General features: G+C 34.1%; 1 protein-coding gene across 13 annotated transcripts in view; it reads right to left on the reverse strand.

Moving 5' to 3' along the window:
- The window catches only part of HEATR5A (HEAT repeat containing 5A), a 64,581-nt gene that overhangs the window by 29,549 nt on the left and 21,796 nt on the right, over nt 1-13,236 (reverse strand). For all 13 annotated transcript variants that reach the window (XM_030274591.4, XM_072930191.1, XM_030274593.4 and 10 more), the window contains 8 exons: nt 12,014-12,169; nt 11,016-11,266; nt 8,513-8,624; nt 7,490-7,642; nt 6,092-6,191; nt 5,298-5,407; nt 1,400-1,563; nt 1,107-1,282 (listed from right to left, as the gene is read on the reverse strand). In XM_030274591.4, the coding sequence (XP_030130451.4) occupies nt 1,107-1,282; nt 1,400-1,563; nt 5,298-5,407; nt 6,092-6,191; nt 7,490-7,642; nt 8,513-8,624; nt 11,016-11,266; nt 12,014-12,169 (1,222 nt within the window). The remainder of the gene's footprint in view (nt 1-1,106; nt 1,283-1,399; nt 1,564-5,297; nt 5,408-6,091; nt 6,192-7,489; nt 7,643-8,512; nt 8,625-11,015; nt 11,267-12,013; nt 12,170-13,236) is intronic.

The raw sequence follows: 13,236 nt of genomic DNA on the forward strand, positions 1-13,236 counted from the left end.
ACATTGAACAGACATTATTAAAAGAACTATGTATGGGAATAATGCATTTTGACTTCAAATTGAGAAAGGAGGCGGCAAAGGAAAAAGAAATAAAAATGTATTTATCTGCAGCAATTAATTCATGTCTTGAGAAACAAGTGAAGAAAACCAACCAGCAAGCTGGTGACAGATAGGAAAAAAAAAAAAACAAAAACAAAAAAACAAAGACAAAATCATCCACAATAAAAACAGTCAGTGAAGAGAGAATAAAGAAGTAAAGAAAGGTCAAAAGAACAAATAAATCATTTGGCAATTTTATTGGCAGGTATTCTCATATACAAACAACTGCCTGGAACCTACACTAAACCCCAAGCATTTGAGGTTGTGAAGACATCAAGACTCGGGACTCATCAAGACTAAACATTCATCCCACACAGGAAACTATAAAACCATCACCAACTATAATGATCATGATCTAACTATCCTGGTCTAACTACAGCAGGCTTTAAAAACATAAAGCTATGTAATTTTAAAATAATTCATCTGCTCTAAAGCTGCATTCAAAAATATTACCACGAAGAAGAAGAAAGTACATGCAAAAATCTTCATGAATTTTATGCTTTAGCAACAGTATGCTTCTAAATGTGAAACAAACCAAAATGCCATATATGCAGTGAGAAAATACATAGACAAAAACCCAAGAGAAGTTCTTGATCTCTTTCAGCCATTCTTGTACCTTAACAGAACTGTATTGAGACATGCAGTCGTTTCTCCCCATTCACTTTTTATAAAGAATGTATTATGTATTAAGCACCGCAAAAATTCTGTAATATCTCTCAAAATAGCTTCCATTTTGATCTAGCTATCAAAAAAAACCCCATTATTTTTCTGGGTCCGCAGATTTGCTATGACAATAACATCTTTTTGGATGTGTCTTTTTGTTGTCAGTAACTTTAAAGAGAAAAGTCCAATAATTTGGTTGTCTGATGCCATTCAGATAGTTTACAGACTCCACTTACACAATTCAATATCTTTTCAGAACTGTTTTCTTCTGCATTCAATGTCAAACACTGTGACCATCTTACAATATCTCCTAAATTCCCCAGCAGTTACAGTTACTACTTTACCTGTGAGATTCTGTTATATGGGAAAACATAACTCCAAAGAGTTGACTTGCTGCACTGGTAACAGATAATGCAGGAGGTAGTGGTTTAGGTACTGAATCCCCTTTTGCAAATTTCTCATAAATTGAGTAAGGGTCATACTCCAGGCTGCCACCAGCTATGCTGTTACCTAAAAGGAGCTGTAAGAAGGCAAAGAGCAATAGCCATATTTTTGACAAAGTCTAAATAAGCACTGACCTAAATAACTACAACTGTATGAAAATACAATAATACCTTTATAGTAGAACAAAAAGTACCTGTTCTTCAATAAATCGGTGGTCAGACTCCTGCAGTAAGGGACCGAGTAAAAGGAGATCGTTCTCATGACAAAGGGATGGAAGCAAGAATGCGGAGGCATCAATCTGGCTATCTGTGACAGTCAAGTCAGTCACCAACTCTTTTAGAACAGCGCTGAAGTCTCCTTTAAATGATAGAAAAAATATTCAAAACTATTGGTTAGTTACTTGCCACAAGAAACTTGGGCAATTTATACTGAAATAGTAACATCCATGTAACATTTCTCTTTAGTCTTTAAATAGTTAATTAGAGAAGACTCTCTGTTAGAGGGGAAGCCACAGGGCAGTACCTGAAATAAGCAAGCTAAGCACCCACAGCAATCTAGAAGCAGAAAAACAGAGACCTTTTTCTTTACAGAAGGCATAATGCCATACAACTGATAAGCCAGTAAATTAGTTACATTTACAAATAAAGTAGAGGGCAAATGGCAGTTATGAACACAACCATATTTTCTTATATTTCCTGAAAACTAACGCCGTGGAATGCATTACGTAATCACAAAGGAACACTTGAACTTGGCAAGCAGAAGTAATTTAAAACATCCATAGGTTTTATAAATAAGCAAAAGCTGATGAATTCAGTCCCCTACTTTACGAGTTTGCATGCAAAAACCAAAGCAGGCATTTATTGTAGGTTATCATAAACTTCACTGTAGTTAAAACTTACATATATTGTTGCACATAATACTTCTGACAAGGTTGCCCATAATACAAAAGCAACAACACTGGGCATTTTGAGTCAGACTATTTAGGTCATTAAAATAGTCTTTGTAGTGAGAGAGCATTTTCAGTGCTGAATCACATGTGATGATAAAGGACTGGTTTGCAATTGTGTTGAAAAACACCACAGAATTGATCTTAAAGAAAGTATTCAGTCTTTATACAATTATTTTGTACGCATTTACCTTCAGAGCATTAAGACTGAAAAGTGAAGTCCCCATGAATTCAGAATTACCACCACTGAGAAGTGGGGAGGGGGGAGAGATGGGCGCTTAACACAACATATCCAATTCAATTTCGTTGTTAGCTGATCACACAGTTACATGTTTGCACTAAAGTTGCTTATAATTTTTTAACACATGTAAGTTTCAAAAAGTGGGACAACAGAGTTTTCAGCACCTCATGAGCACGAGCAGAGTTATTAGCATACTTAGAGCTGGGAGCTGCAACCAGCTACTTAACCCTCCCTGGAAACAGATCCTATTCTGAGAAGCTGACTTTCTCTCCCCTACCCGTCAAACCTATTATGACAGAGAAGTGAATGACTGTATTCAATTTTATGGTTTAAACCATGGAACATAACAAGCACAAAAAGCTGAAGAATGAAAAGAACCCTAATGAGTTGTCTGACAACATATTAATTTCAGACAACCGAAAACACCAAGAAATCTAATAGAATTCAAGCCACTGAAATTATTTTTGTGAAATTTTCAATTTGGACAACATAAAACTTTTTATATTAACTCACAAGATATAAATGTTAAATATATATAATAGCCTTGAATATATAAAAGCCTTGAAAACATGAGCACATTATAACCAAAACTAATGACAGATGAAAATGATCACAAATATGATTTGTCATGTTACAACCAGCTCTCCTCAGCTTAACAAGTTCATACTTTGTATCAGATAAATTACAAGTCTTATCCATTCATACACAATGGAAGACAGCAATTGAAACGTGTTAAATGTATTTCACCGATGTTCAAGTTTACATAATATGTTCTTCTCATATCTGCCACTGCTGAAATAATGCAAAAACTAAATTATGATTCATGCACACTCATGGTAAAACTTTGTAAAATTCTGCTGTTTGAGCAGATATTATTTTTAATGATGACAGAAGGCAGTAAAAGAAACACCGAAGAGGCAGAGAGTGGGCAGGAAAGGACCAAGCAGAGCCTGAACAAATCATAGTATCTCAGGCCTCAGAAATGTAAAGGCATGCACTGACAAAGAAGCTCAGGTATATGAATAGTCTGTTTCCAACGGTTTTTTCCTGGCTATTTTGTTTTGTTCCTCTTGTACTAAAGAAAACAAGTTTTGTACATTATTTACAAATACTAAAATCTTGTGTTACGATCCTCGTAAATGTTTCCATCACCAATTTTCTCAATAACAAACAACTTACAGATTTCTATCATTTGGCTACCTGGACTGACAAAAACAAATGCAAAAGAAATAAAACCATGAACTGGTGAAAGCTTCTCAATCAGTGTGTCACTCTGAGCCATGTAAAATGAGCCCTGCTGTGCAACACAAGAGCACTCCTAATATTGTTCCTATTTATAATGACTAAATGTAGACATTGAAAAAACCATCATGAGTTCCATAGTGATATTGTTTGGAGAAACAATTTATTTTTAAAATTCCCAGTATTTGCAAACACATACAGTTTCTACATGAAGCTATCATACTGGAAATGAAATAGAAAGAAAGGTTGTTTGTTTTTTTTGTAAATTTTACCTTACAAACTTTTCATTGCATTTTCAAATGATGCATACCTGTATGTTAAGATATATAAAAGTAAGTTCTGGTAATGTATGCATTTCCATTCCTTCCCTGCTCTCATACTGCTGTATTACACCTAAGTGGACACCTCTGAGTCTACACCTGTCAAATTACTATTTTGATTCTGAGGCTATTTTCAAAGATTTCAGCAGGGTGCCCACTTATTTTTAACAAACTTCTCAAGCTTCTTCTTTATTTATTGTAGTAGAATGCAGCATCCTGAGCCAGGCTGCTCTCTCACAAGAAGTACATTTTGCAGGTCACACTGTAAAACATTGTGTATTTTCAATGAAGTTTAGAACATACACAAAAATCCCAAACATGCTAAGGAACTGCCAAACCCAGCCATACTCAAGTATTTGTATTCTGTGACATGTTGTTCCTGTAATACAAGAACAAAAGGAATAACTTGCTCTCAGGGGTGGAGGTGTAATTTTAAGTCACAAATGAGTATGATACACTATACTTCATTATATACACACCTCTAACATGACAGCAGCTTTAAGGCACAGGTCAGGGATTTGTCCCAATTCCCTTAGCAGTTAACACTAGATGGAGCAGATTATTTGAGTAAGGTTCCCTCCAAAATACAGAGGACACAGCTAATTCAGAGCATAGTTGCTCCATATTGCTCTGCCCTGAAGAATATCCTGTGCTTCTGTTTACAGCTTACAAAAACACTATGGCTCCTTACTGCAGTCCATAAACTACTGTACAACAAATGATTTAAAGACAACAAAGATATGAAATATTTTAGCTGAAAATTAGACCCATCCACCTACAGTGCACAGTTAATTGATCAGAGACATAGACTCTTTTTGTTAGGTTCTCCTATATAAATTAAGTCCATCCCCAGATATGCCTTTGTATTGTATTTAAATTGTATTTGTATTGAAATACAAACCTTTATTATCTCTCTAATACATACTTCGTTACACCAATTAATTTGAATTCTTTCAATGGTCTACAATCGATTAGTTTAAGCTAAAGCTATACCTTTTGGAATTAGGATTTAATGAAAAAGTAAAACAGGCATTAAAGAAAATTTTCAACTAGTTTGAAATTGAAACATTGTCTAACTTCAAGTATCAACCAAAATAGAGCAAAAATGTCTATTTGTAACAGAGGTCTGTATTGGTATTAGAAAGGAAAAAAGATCATGAACACTAGCTTTTCAAAACCACAGTGACTTTGCCACAATTCATCAAACTTAAATAGAGAGAATAAAGTTTGTTTTTTAGAAAAGGTGCAACTAACTTTTGCTGGCTGAATACATGTTGGACAAAAACTTTAAAATGAGCCCATAGTATTCTTAATGGATTTCTCCTTGTGTGGAAATACGTACCTTCATAGGCCTTTGGAGGCAATACTGCTAGTAATTCATAAAGTTTCTGTCTGTAAACTGTTGATGGTGTTTTTAAGGAATTTCCATATGATTTGCATATTGAAGAAAGCCTTAAAATATAAAAAGCACATAATAGATAGAAAGGACTTTAAGTTTTATGTAACACCCCAGTTTCATTTGTACCACTCTACTGCATGCTTTTAAAACCTATACATATTAGAAGTACATTTTGATTTGCACAAAGAACAGTAAAAGGAAACCAATTTATTTCACATGTTTTGACAGAATGACTGTTGTCCATTTCCAAGCGTTATTTTCATTTAATACTAAAGAAATAAGCAAGCTTTCTGTTTCCTTTGATTGTACCTATATTTATCACAACAAACATTTGTGGATATATTTCTCTAAGTTAGAGCTTAGAATCCAAATGCATTAAATTGTTCTATATTCAAAAGGCAAAATTTCAATTAAACCCTTTTCATCTTAGATCTGAAATTAAATACAAAAATATCCATGTCCAAAAGATGTTTTTCAAAGCATATTCTTGTTTCTTATTTAATAAAAAATAATGTTATATAAATACAAATGTGTATGTTTTATTAAAAAAGCAGTATATAAAAAGTAACTTAAAAAACCCTTGCAAGAAAGTCTTCTTTAGATTTTTCTCAACACTGGAATCTGCAAACACATAAACACTAATTTTTGTCCCTTGAAAAGAAAGTCCTTTAGAAAGTGCACTAACCACATACAGAATACTCTAGTTTTTCAAATAACAGTTTTATACACACACTTACTGTGTCAATAAATCAACAGCACATGGGAGAGGAGGAAGAAGTCTCTGAACAACTTCATCCGTAAGAAGACCAGCACAGTGGGAAACAAAGCTTTTAATAGCTAGAAAAGGAAATGGATTTCAATTTACTTAGTGTGAGGTATGTTGAAGAAAAAAAAAAAATCTCATTAGCCAAGTAATTACATTACTACATTACTAATAATGAACAAAAGTAGAAATGAAAAAAGTCAGATGCACCGTTTCGGTGTCTCAGCTTGGACATTCATATCCTGACTTTTAATTGCATACATAAATGCAATTATTTTTGCATTTTGTTATGAACTATATGATGTTATGTAATTCAACTTCATGGTAATTCCATAATAATAATAAAAAGAAAATAGGATGACTATCAAGTGACCTACTGCTTACTTTAGTAGTCTTCCATTAAAATTTAGTTCAATTACTGTACTCTAGGAACCAATGAATATGTATATAATTTACAGAAAACTAAACTTGAATTTAATTTCCAAAAGCACCTAGAGAATATACCATATTAAATAACCTATCTTCTAAAGAAGAAATATTGAAAGGTTAATTGTTTAGGTACTTCTAAAGTGAAATTGCTATTGAATTCTACACTTTGTGATGTATCTTAATAGTGAGAGAGCGGGGTGCTTACTATACCAGGGTTCACATTTCTGGAAAGCAAAGTACTCTTTAGTACTCCAGAATACAAGACTGAAACACGTTAAGTATTTGAAGATCACTGGGGCAATTTCTTGGAACCCCAAATTTGCAGTATTTCATGATAAAAAATTGCAATCTACCAGAGAGCAGCCACATTCAAAGTGCTGTTTCCTGGCTGAGGATTGCAACTACCTAATCATAATTTTTACCCAAGTCCTTCCACTTTCACAAACATATTTGAAGGACTCACCAATTCTATTTTCCTTGTAGTAAGTTACCTGGTAGAAAACAGAACCACCATTTTCCAATTATAATAGACTGTATAAACAAAAGAACATATCTGGCTTTGGATCTTCAGTCATTATTGTGATTTGTTTGCTAAATGAGACAAGCAACCTTCCTGATTATCATTTATTGCTTGAAAATCAACTGATTAGAGGAAGGAGAGAAAAACTCTCTTGGGTTTTTTGGCTGGGTTTTTTTTGTTTGTTTGGGTTTGGTTTGTTAGTTTGTTTGTTTTGTTGGGGTTTTCTCCCACAAAATGAAACATATACTTCTATGTAAATATTAATATACAAGCATGTATGTTACATAGCATATATGTTATATAGGGAATGAATATAGCCTTTACCATCTAGTGAAAAAAAATATGGGATGTTCTTGTTCGTGCAGAAAATTAACTAATAGCCCAATTATAAATATGCAGAAAAAGACACCAAGTCCTGCTTACCACAGAGGGCACCAGCACGACCTTCCAGTGTTACTTGCCAGGTAAATGCATCTCCTCGTGTCTTCTCTGTTTCCAGGTCTTTAGGAGATGATGGAAAGATGCACTTCCACAGTAGTAGGATTCGTGGCAGATGATGTTGGACAACTGCAGGACCTGTAAATATTGGCAGTTGTCAAGCCAATGCCAGGATTAATAGAACTAAATTTTCTTTCCTTCTCATTTTCATTATGTTCACAAAATCTTTACAGGAGTGAACAAAACCATATGCTAATTTCCCAGCCTTCTCATACATATTTTCTCAAATATCTACTCTTTTGGTACTCCATTTTCATATATAACTACATACCTATTGACACATTTACTAGTATATAACCAAACCAGCTACAATGTCTGTTTGTTACAAACTACAGACCCTGTGGATCACCAGCATAGAAGAGATGCAAAGATCAATAGAAATGTTCAGAAAAGCAAACATTTGTTTTAGGTTAATTACGCATAGCAACATTAAAAAAAAAAAAAAAAAAAAAGGGAGTTGCTGGGCAGAAGTAATACCTGAAAATATTAAAAATATGACCAAAGCCATAAAATACATTCTTCATTAGTACTTTATTGATCACAGTCAATAATCTGACCAGTAATACATCTTAAAAAGTACTTTAAGATTTCAAATGCCTGACAAGAGGGAAATACGAATTATTAACTCATTTTTTGCTGTGACAAATATTTTAAAATTTTTCATGACATCTAGGACATTTGGTTAGATTCACTTTGAAATTTATTATCTACATTTAATGAATAGCAGTCCCACTTCAATCACTATTTTTCAGACACTGCTCCCAATGAACTAACAGTAAATTTGAAAGAGATAATATTTTTATCTCAAAGTTTTTATATATATTTCAACACTTGATGTTTTTTAAATTATTTTGCAGCAGTAAATTAAACAAAACCTCAAACAGAAAATCAGAGACAGAACACTGAACATCTTAATGTAGATTAAGAAGAATTGTAGAAAGCTACTACCTAATGTCATAAGAGCAGCTATCAAGAGCCATCCAGCCTGCATTCGCTGCAGTGAAATGCGACTGTTCTGAGAAGCAGAACACAACAAATCCTCTGCTATGGTCACGATTACCTTCAAAGTAAAAGAGAGAAACAGAGAATCACATGTTGGTAACTACCAATTTTTTTTTTCAATATTATTTGGTGTAATACTTAATCCTATTCTCTTGTTCCCAGAGGAAGAATGCCGTCTTCCTCTCACACTATGGCAATAAACTCAGGCTCAAGAAGTTGCCATTCCTGACTTCAGTATTAGTCTGGGATGGCTTCAGCAGTTCTCCGGAGTACCACATAAGTTCCTTTGCTTTGTACCCTCTCCTTTATCAGCAGTAAAATGACAACGGATAAATTCCAAAGGAATGTGCATTAGAAGGATAGAAGTGTTCTGATATTCTATTTATGTCACAATAAATGTATGACATCTATGAATTACAGCTCAGAAGAAGGGTTGAGAGTGGTAATTATCTTTTTTATCCTTGTTGTAGAATAAAGTCTATCATTCTCTCTGACCATTTTTCAAATCAACAAATGGTAGGACGGAAAAATAAATTAAAATAACATAGTTAGAATTAATGCTATTTTAACTGCTCCAGAATAATTGCACATGCTCACTATGTGCTAAATGCAAGGTGACTCCACTTGATACCAAAAGGTACCAACAACCTACACTGAGGAACAGCCTTGTTTCCATGCACAATTACCACAGTATGTCTACAAATGCTGTAAGTATTCTGCATGCAGTTTGCTTCAATTATGTTTCACATATGCTAAAAAATACCTTAGATCTTGCATTACGTCCAGCCTACGACATAAACTGCTCATAAGTCAGTATTGTAAGTACCTTTAAAAAGCTTCAGTATAGAAAAAGATCTTATAGAAATTTTTTTCACACTTAAAATGTTATGAAAGGTTGCGCATGGAAGTTTGCTTCATGAATGCATAAGATTTTTACACTTCCAAAACTTCATCTGACAACTTTTTCTCAATCTGAAAATATTAGTTTCCCCACTTCCATAATGCTACCAGGTGGTTGTAACAGAAGAAATGTATTTGCATAAATTCCTGCTAGAGTTAATACATTTGATTCTAAAATAAAACAACACCTTTTTAAAATTATACTGCTAAAAACCATTAAAAATTTAGTATATTTACACTACATATAAAGCATACATCCTAGAAAGGATATAATTTAATGATTTCTGACAAGTCTTCTCTTTGTACTATGAGAAATGCCTGATATTTGAAGGATTTTTTAAAACTGAATTATAAGTAATAGAACTGAATAGTAAATATATATAAACTTGCTAATTATTTATTTTCTTTAGGTTCCACCTGCAACTCTAACTGCCATCTGAAAGGACAATCTATTAATATAGAACAGCTTCTCTACAGATCACTATTATCTATGTTTGATATTTCCTTCTCAAAACTGCTCTATTCAACACTGGTCTCTTTCTCCTCCTCAGCAGAGGAACCATTCTGGAATCTGGCTGTGTTCCTAGGAGAGAGCAGAAAAGGGCTTTTGTCAACTCTTCTGTTCTTCCCCCTGCCAGCTTAGTATAGAATACAGTGTTCCTCCCATTTTTTTTTTTTTTTGGTGCCCTCCCATACCTCCTTCCTAGCCCTATTTCATTCTATTATATTCCTCTAAAAGAAATATTTGTCAATAATTGTTTCTCTGTTAAACAGAAACTTCAGCTCTACTTAGGTGCAAACTATTTGAATGACACTTCTTATCTATAAAAGTGGGCAAACTCCATTCATTTTGTCCTCTCTGCATGATCTTTCAGCAGTCACAAGGTAAAGTTCATCAGTCTGGACACTGAATGTCCAGAATGTTCTTAATGTCCACTGACACTGGAACAGTTATTTTCAGAAGAATGAAAAGAAGAAAGTTTCTACATTATGCAAAAAATTAGCATGTACTGCTGACATTTGTGATCCACCATAGTTTTCCAAGCATGAGTAACTCAGTGGATAAAGTTCCCATAAAGATAGAAACAGCTCCTTCCCCCAGTCTTTATTTCTACAGCTGCATATCCTTAAAACTTCAGAGCACAGCATCTTCTACCTGCGCTAGTGAGGAGACTGGCATCTTAGACTGAGTTATGCAAGAAGCTGATTTCTGTTATACTCTGTAAAACAAAACAAAAGTGTCTATCTGTTGGACTTGACAAAAGAGTTTTAAGATAATACATAACTGCAGTTATTGCTGTAAGCACTGACTAACCTGTACACTTGAGAGTCATTCCCAAGAAACAGGAATTTTTGCTCCTAATAATTCTCGTATTAGGAGAAAAACACATGCTTATTTGAGCCATGGTATACTTCAAAGTCCTCTTCATGAGGGACCGAAGTATCTCATCAGTATCACTAGATATTGTGATCATGTCACAAAGAAAACATGCAAATATCACTGAAAAAAATGTAAGAACAGCCTATATGAAAAGTGTTCAGACCATACCTTCCCTTTTCCATGTGGAATTCCTAAAGGACAATGTTTTACTGCACCCAGCAAAGCAGCAACAGCAAAACTATAGCCAGTTATTGCTTCTGGGCAGGATTTCAATGCACTGAGACGTTCAATGCTACGATCCAACAGCAGGGACACATGTGAGGGCAGTGCTACTGCAATACAGCGCAAACACCACGCCGCTGTCAGTCTAACTGAAATGCTGGGATGAAGAATGACAGAAATTACTGCCTCCAGAACACCTGAAAAATAATAAGCACAAACACACTTAAGAAAGAGGCAAACAGATTGTCAAAAAAAGCAAAAATGTATACACGGGACTGGCGAACATAACGTGATATCCAAATTCTATATTTCTTTTCAAAAAGTACTGGTTTTTTATTTTTAAATAATTGTAACAAATTTAAATAATTAAGCTCTTTTTAGAAACATTTATTCTGGATGAAAAGTAACACTATGGAGAAAACCTAACATATTGCACAGTTGGCTCCCAACATACAAAGAAAATATCTGTAAGCTTCTGTAAGGAAGCAGAAATCCATGCCATGGATGAAGCTAAATGAGAACAATAAAGGTATCCAGCTCAATCTAGCTGTTTTATTATAAACACTATGAAGTGTTGTACTTTAAACACAACCCTTAAGGGAGTAAAATTTAATAAAGTTTTTTTCTTTTTTTTCTTTTTTTTTAATTTACATACTTGTACAGGCTAGGAAGATACAGAACTCTGGGCAATGTCTGAAATTTTCCTACAGCATGTAAGGCAGTCAACTTTCCCTCCTCCCCCCCCACCCCATCTTTTTTTTTTTTTTTTTTTTTTTTTAATTTATTGGAAAAAAACCAGAAAATAATACAAGAACTATAGAGGATGCTGGTTAGGAGACTGAGCATGAGAAGAACAGCCATAAGAAATCAAAGAAGATCACAGTGAACAAACAAATATAAATTTAATTTGTACTCTGGTTCACAAAGTAATTCAGGGCTTGTACCTGTACTGGAGTCTTGCAGTAATGGTGCTGCTGTAGTTCCTAAACCATGAATGAGACTTCCGAGTTCCTGAAGTGCACACACAAGCACATGCTGACTTGCTGTTACATCTGTTATATTAACTTTTGTTTCCAAGTTGCCATCACTTATTGCAGCATCTGATAATACAAGAAAATCACCATGAAATCATTACCAAAATTAAACAAACAGATGGGAGAAGGGTTTTATAAAGTTGTTTGTATTACTAAATGAGCTTTTACCATTTTTATAATTGTTTTCATAAAGGGTTACCTTCACTTAGACAAATACATTTCTTTTACTAAAAGGATGATGTAGTAACATCTGTGAGGGCAAGAGCGTGGATAAATGGAAAATACCAAATTGCTTATCTTTACATGATGGGGAACAGTAGCTAGCAAGGAGAGTGCTATTGTCTGCCTTACCAAAAGTAACTTGAAGAAGGCATACTTTGATATAACCTGCTAGATTTTACTGCATTATAGGGAAAAAGAAAGAAAAAAAAAGAATGAAATCTTGCAAGATCAATCAAGTAAGAAGGCAGAGACATGGAATGAAGAGGGAAGGAAAAATATCATGTTTTCTGAAAGTTTATATTTTGAGACACAAATAATTATGTCTGCTTAGACATAAAACATTTAGATATTTAAATCAGATACAACATGTACACCAGAGGACAACAGGTTATGTCCAGGATTCTCTTTCTTCTCCAGAAGGACAATGGTGGAAGATCAGAAGCTTTTTCTGGAAGCAGTATACAAGACCTTATCATGTAAGAGCTCTGTTTTCTCCAGGAGAAATGCTCATTTGTCATTTAGGAGCAAATGCTTCTTTTGAACCTTCAGTAGTGTTAACTGCTCTGAACAGGAAGGCAGGATCTGACTAGACATGCACTACCTGCCAAACTAGCTTACTTTAGAATACTGTCTGTATACTATTATTGCAATTATTTCATTTGTTAATGGCTAAAATTACATTTGCCAAGAATGGAGTGTTAAAAAAATCTGTATTATACTTATGTGGGTACACACGTACAAAAACACAGACACACACAAGCAAATAACGAGCCCAAGCTTAAAACAAAGCAGTCCATCAAAAGCCCTCTATATTATCATGGTAATAAATCAGCACAATATAGTCTATTTCTGCAGATTCTGGATTAAGTAGTTGGACAATCATTTAAAAAAGGAAAAACAAATGCCCAAAT

The sequence above is a fragment of the Taeniopygia guttata genome, chromosome 5, assembly GCF_048771995.1.
Source record: "Taeniopygia guttata chromosome 5, bTaeGut7.mat, whole genome shotgun sequence".
Taxonomy (NCBI): domain Eukaryota; kingdom Metazoa; phylum Chordata; class Aves; order Passeriformes; family Estrildidae; genus Taeniopygia; species Taeniopygia guttata.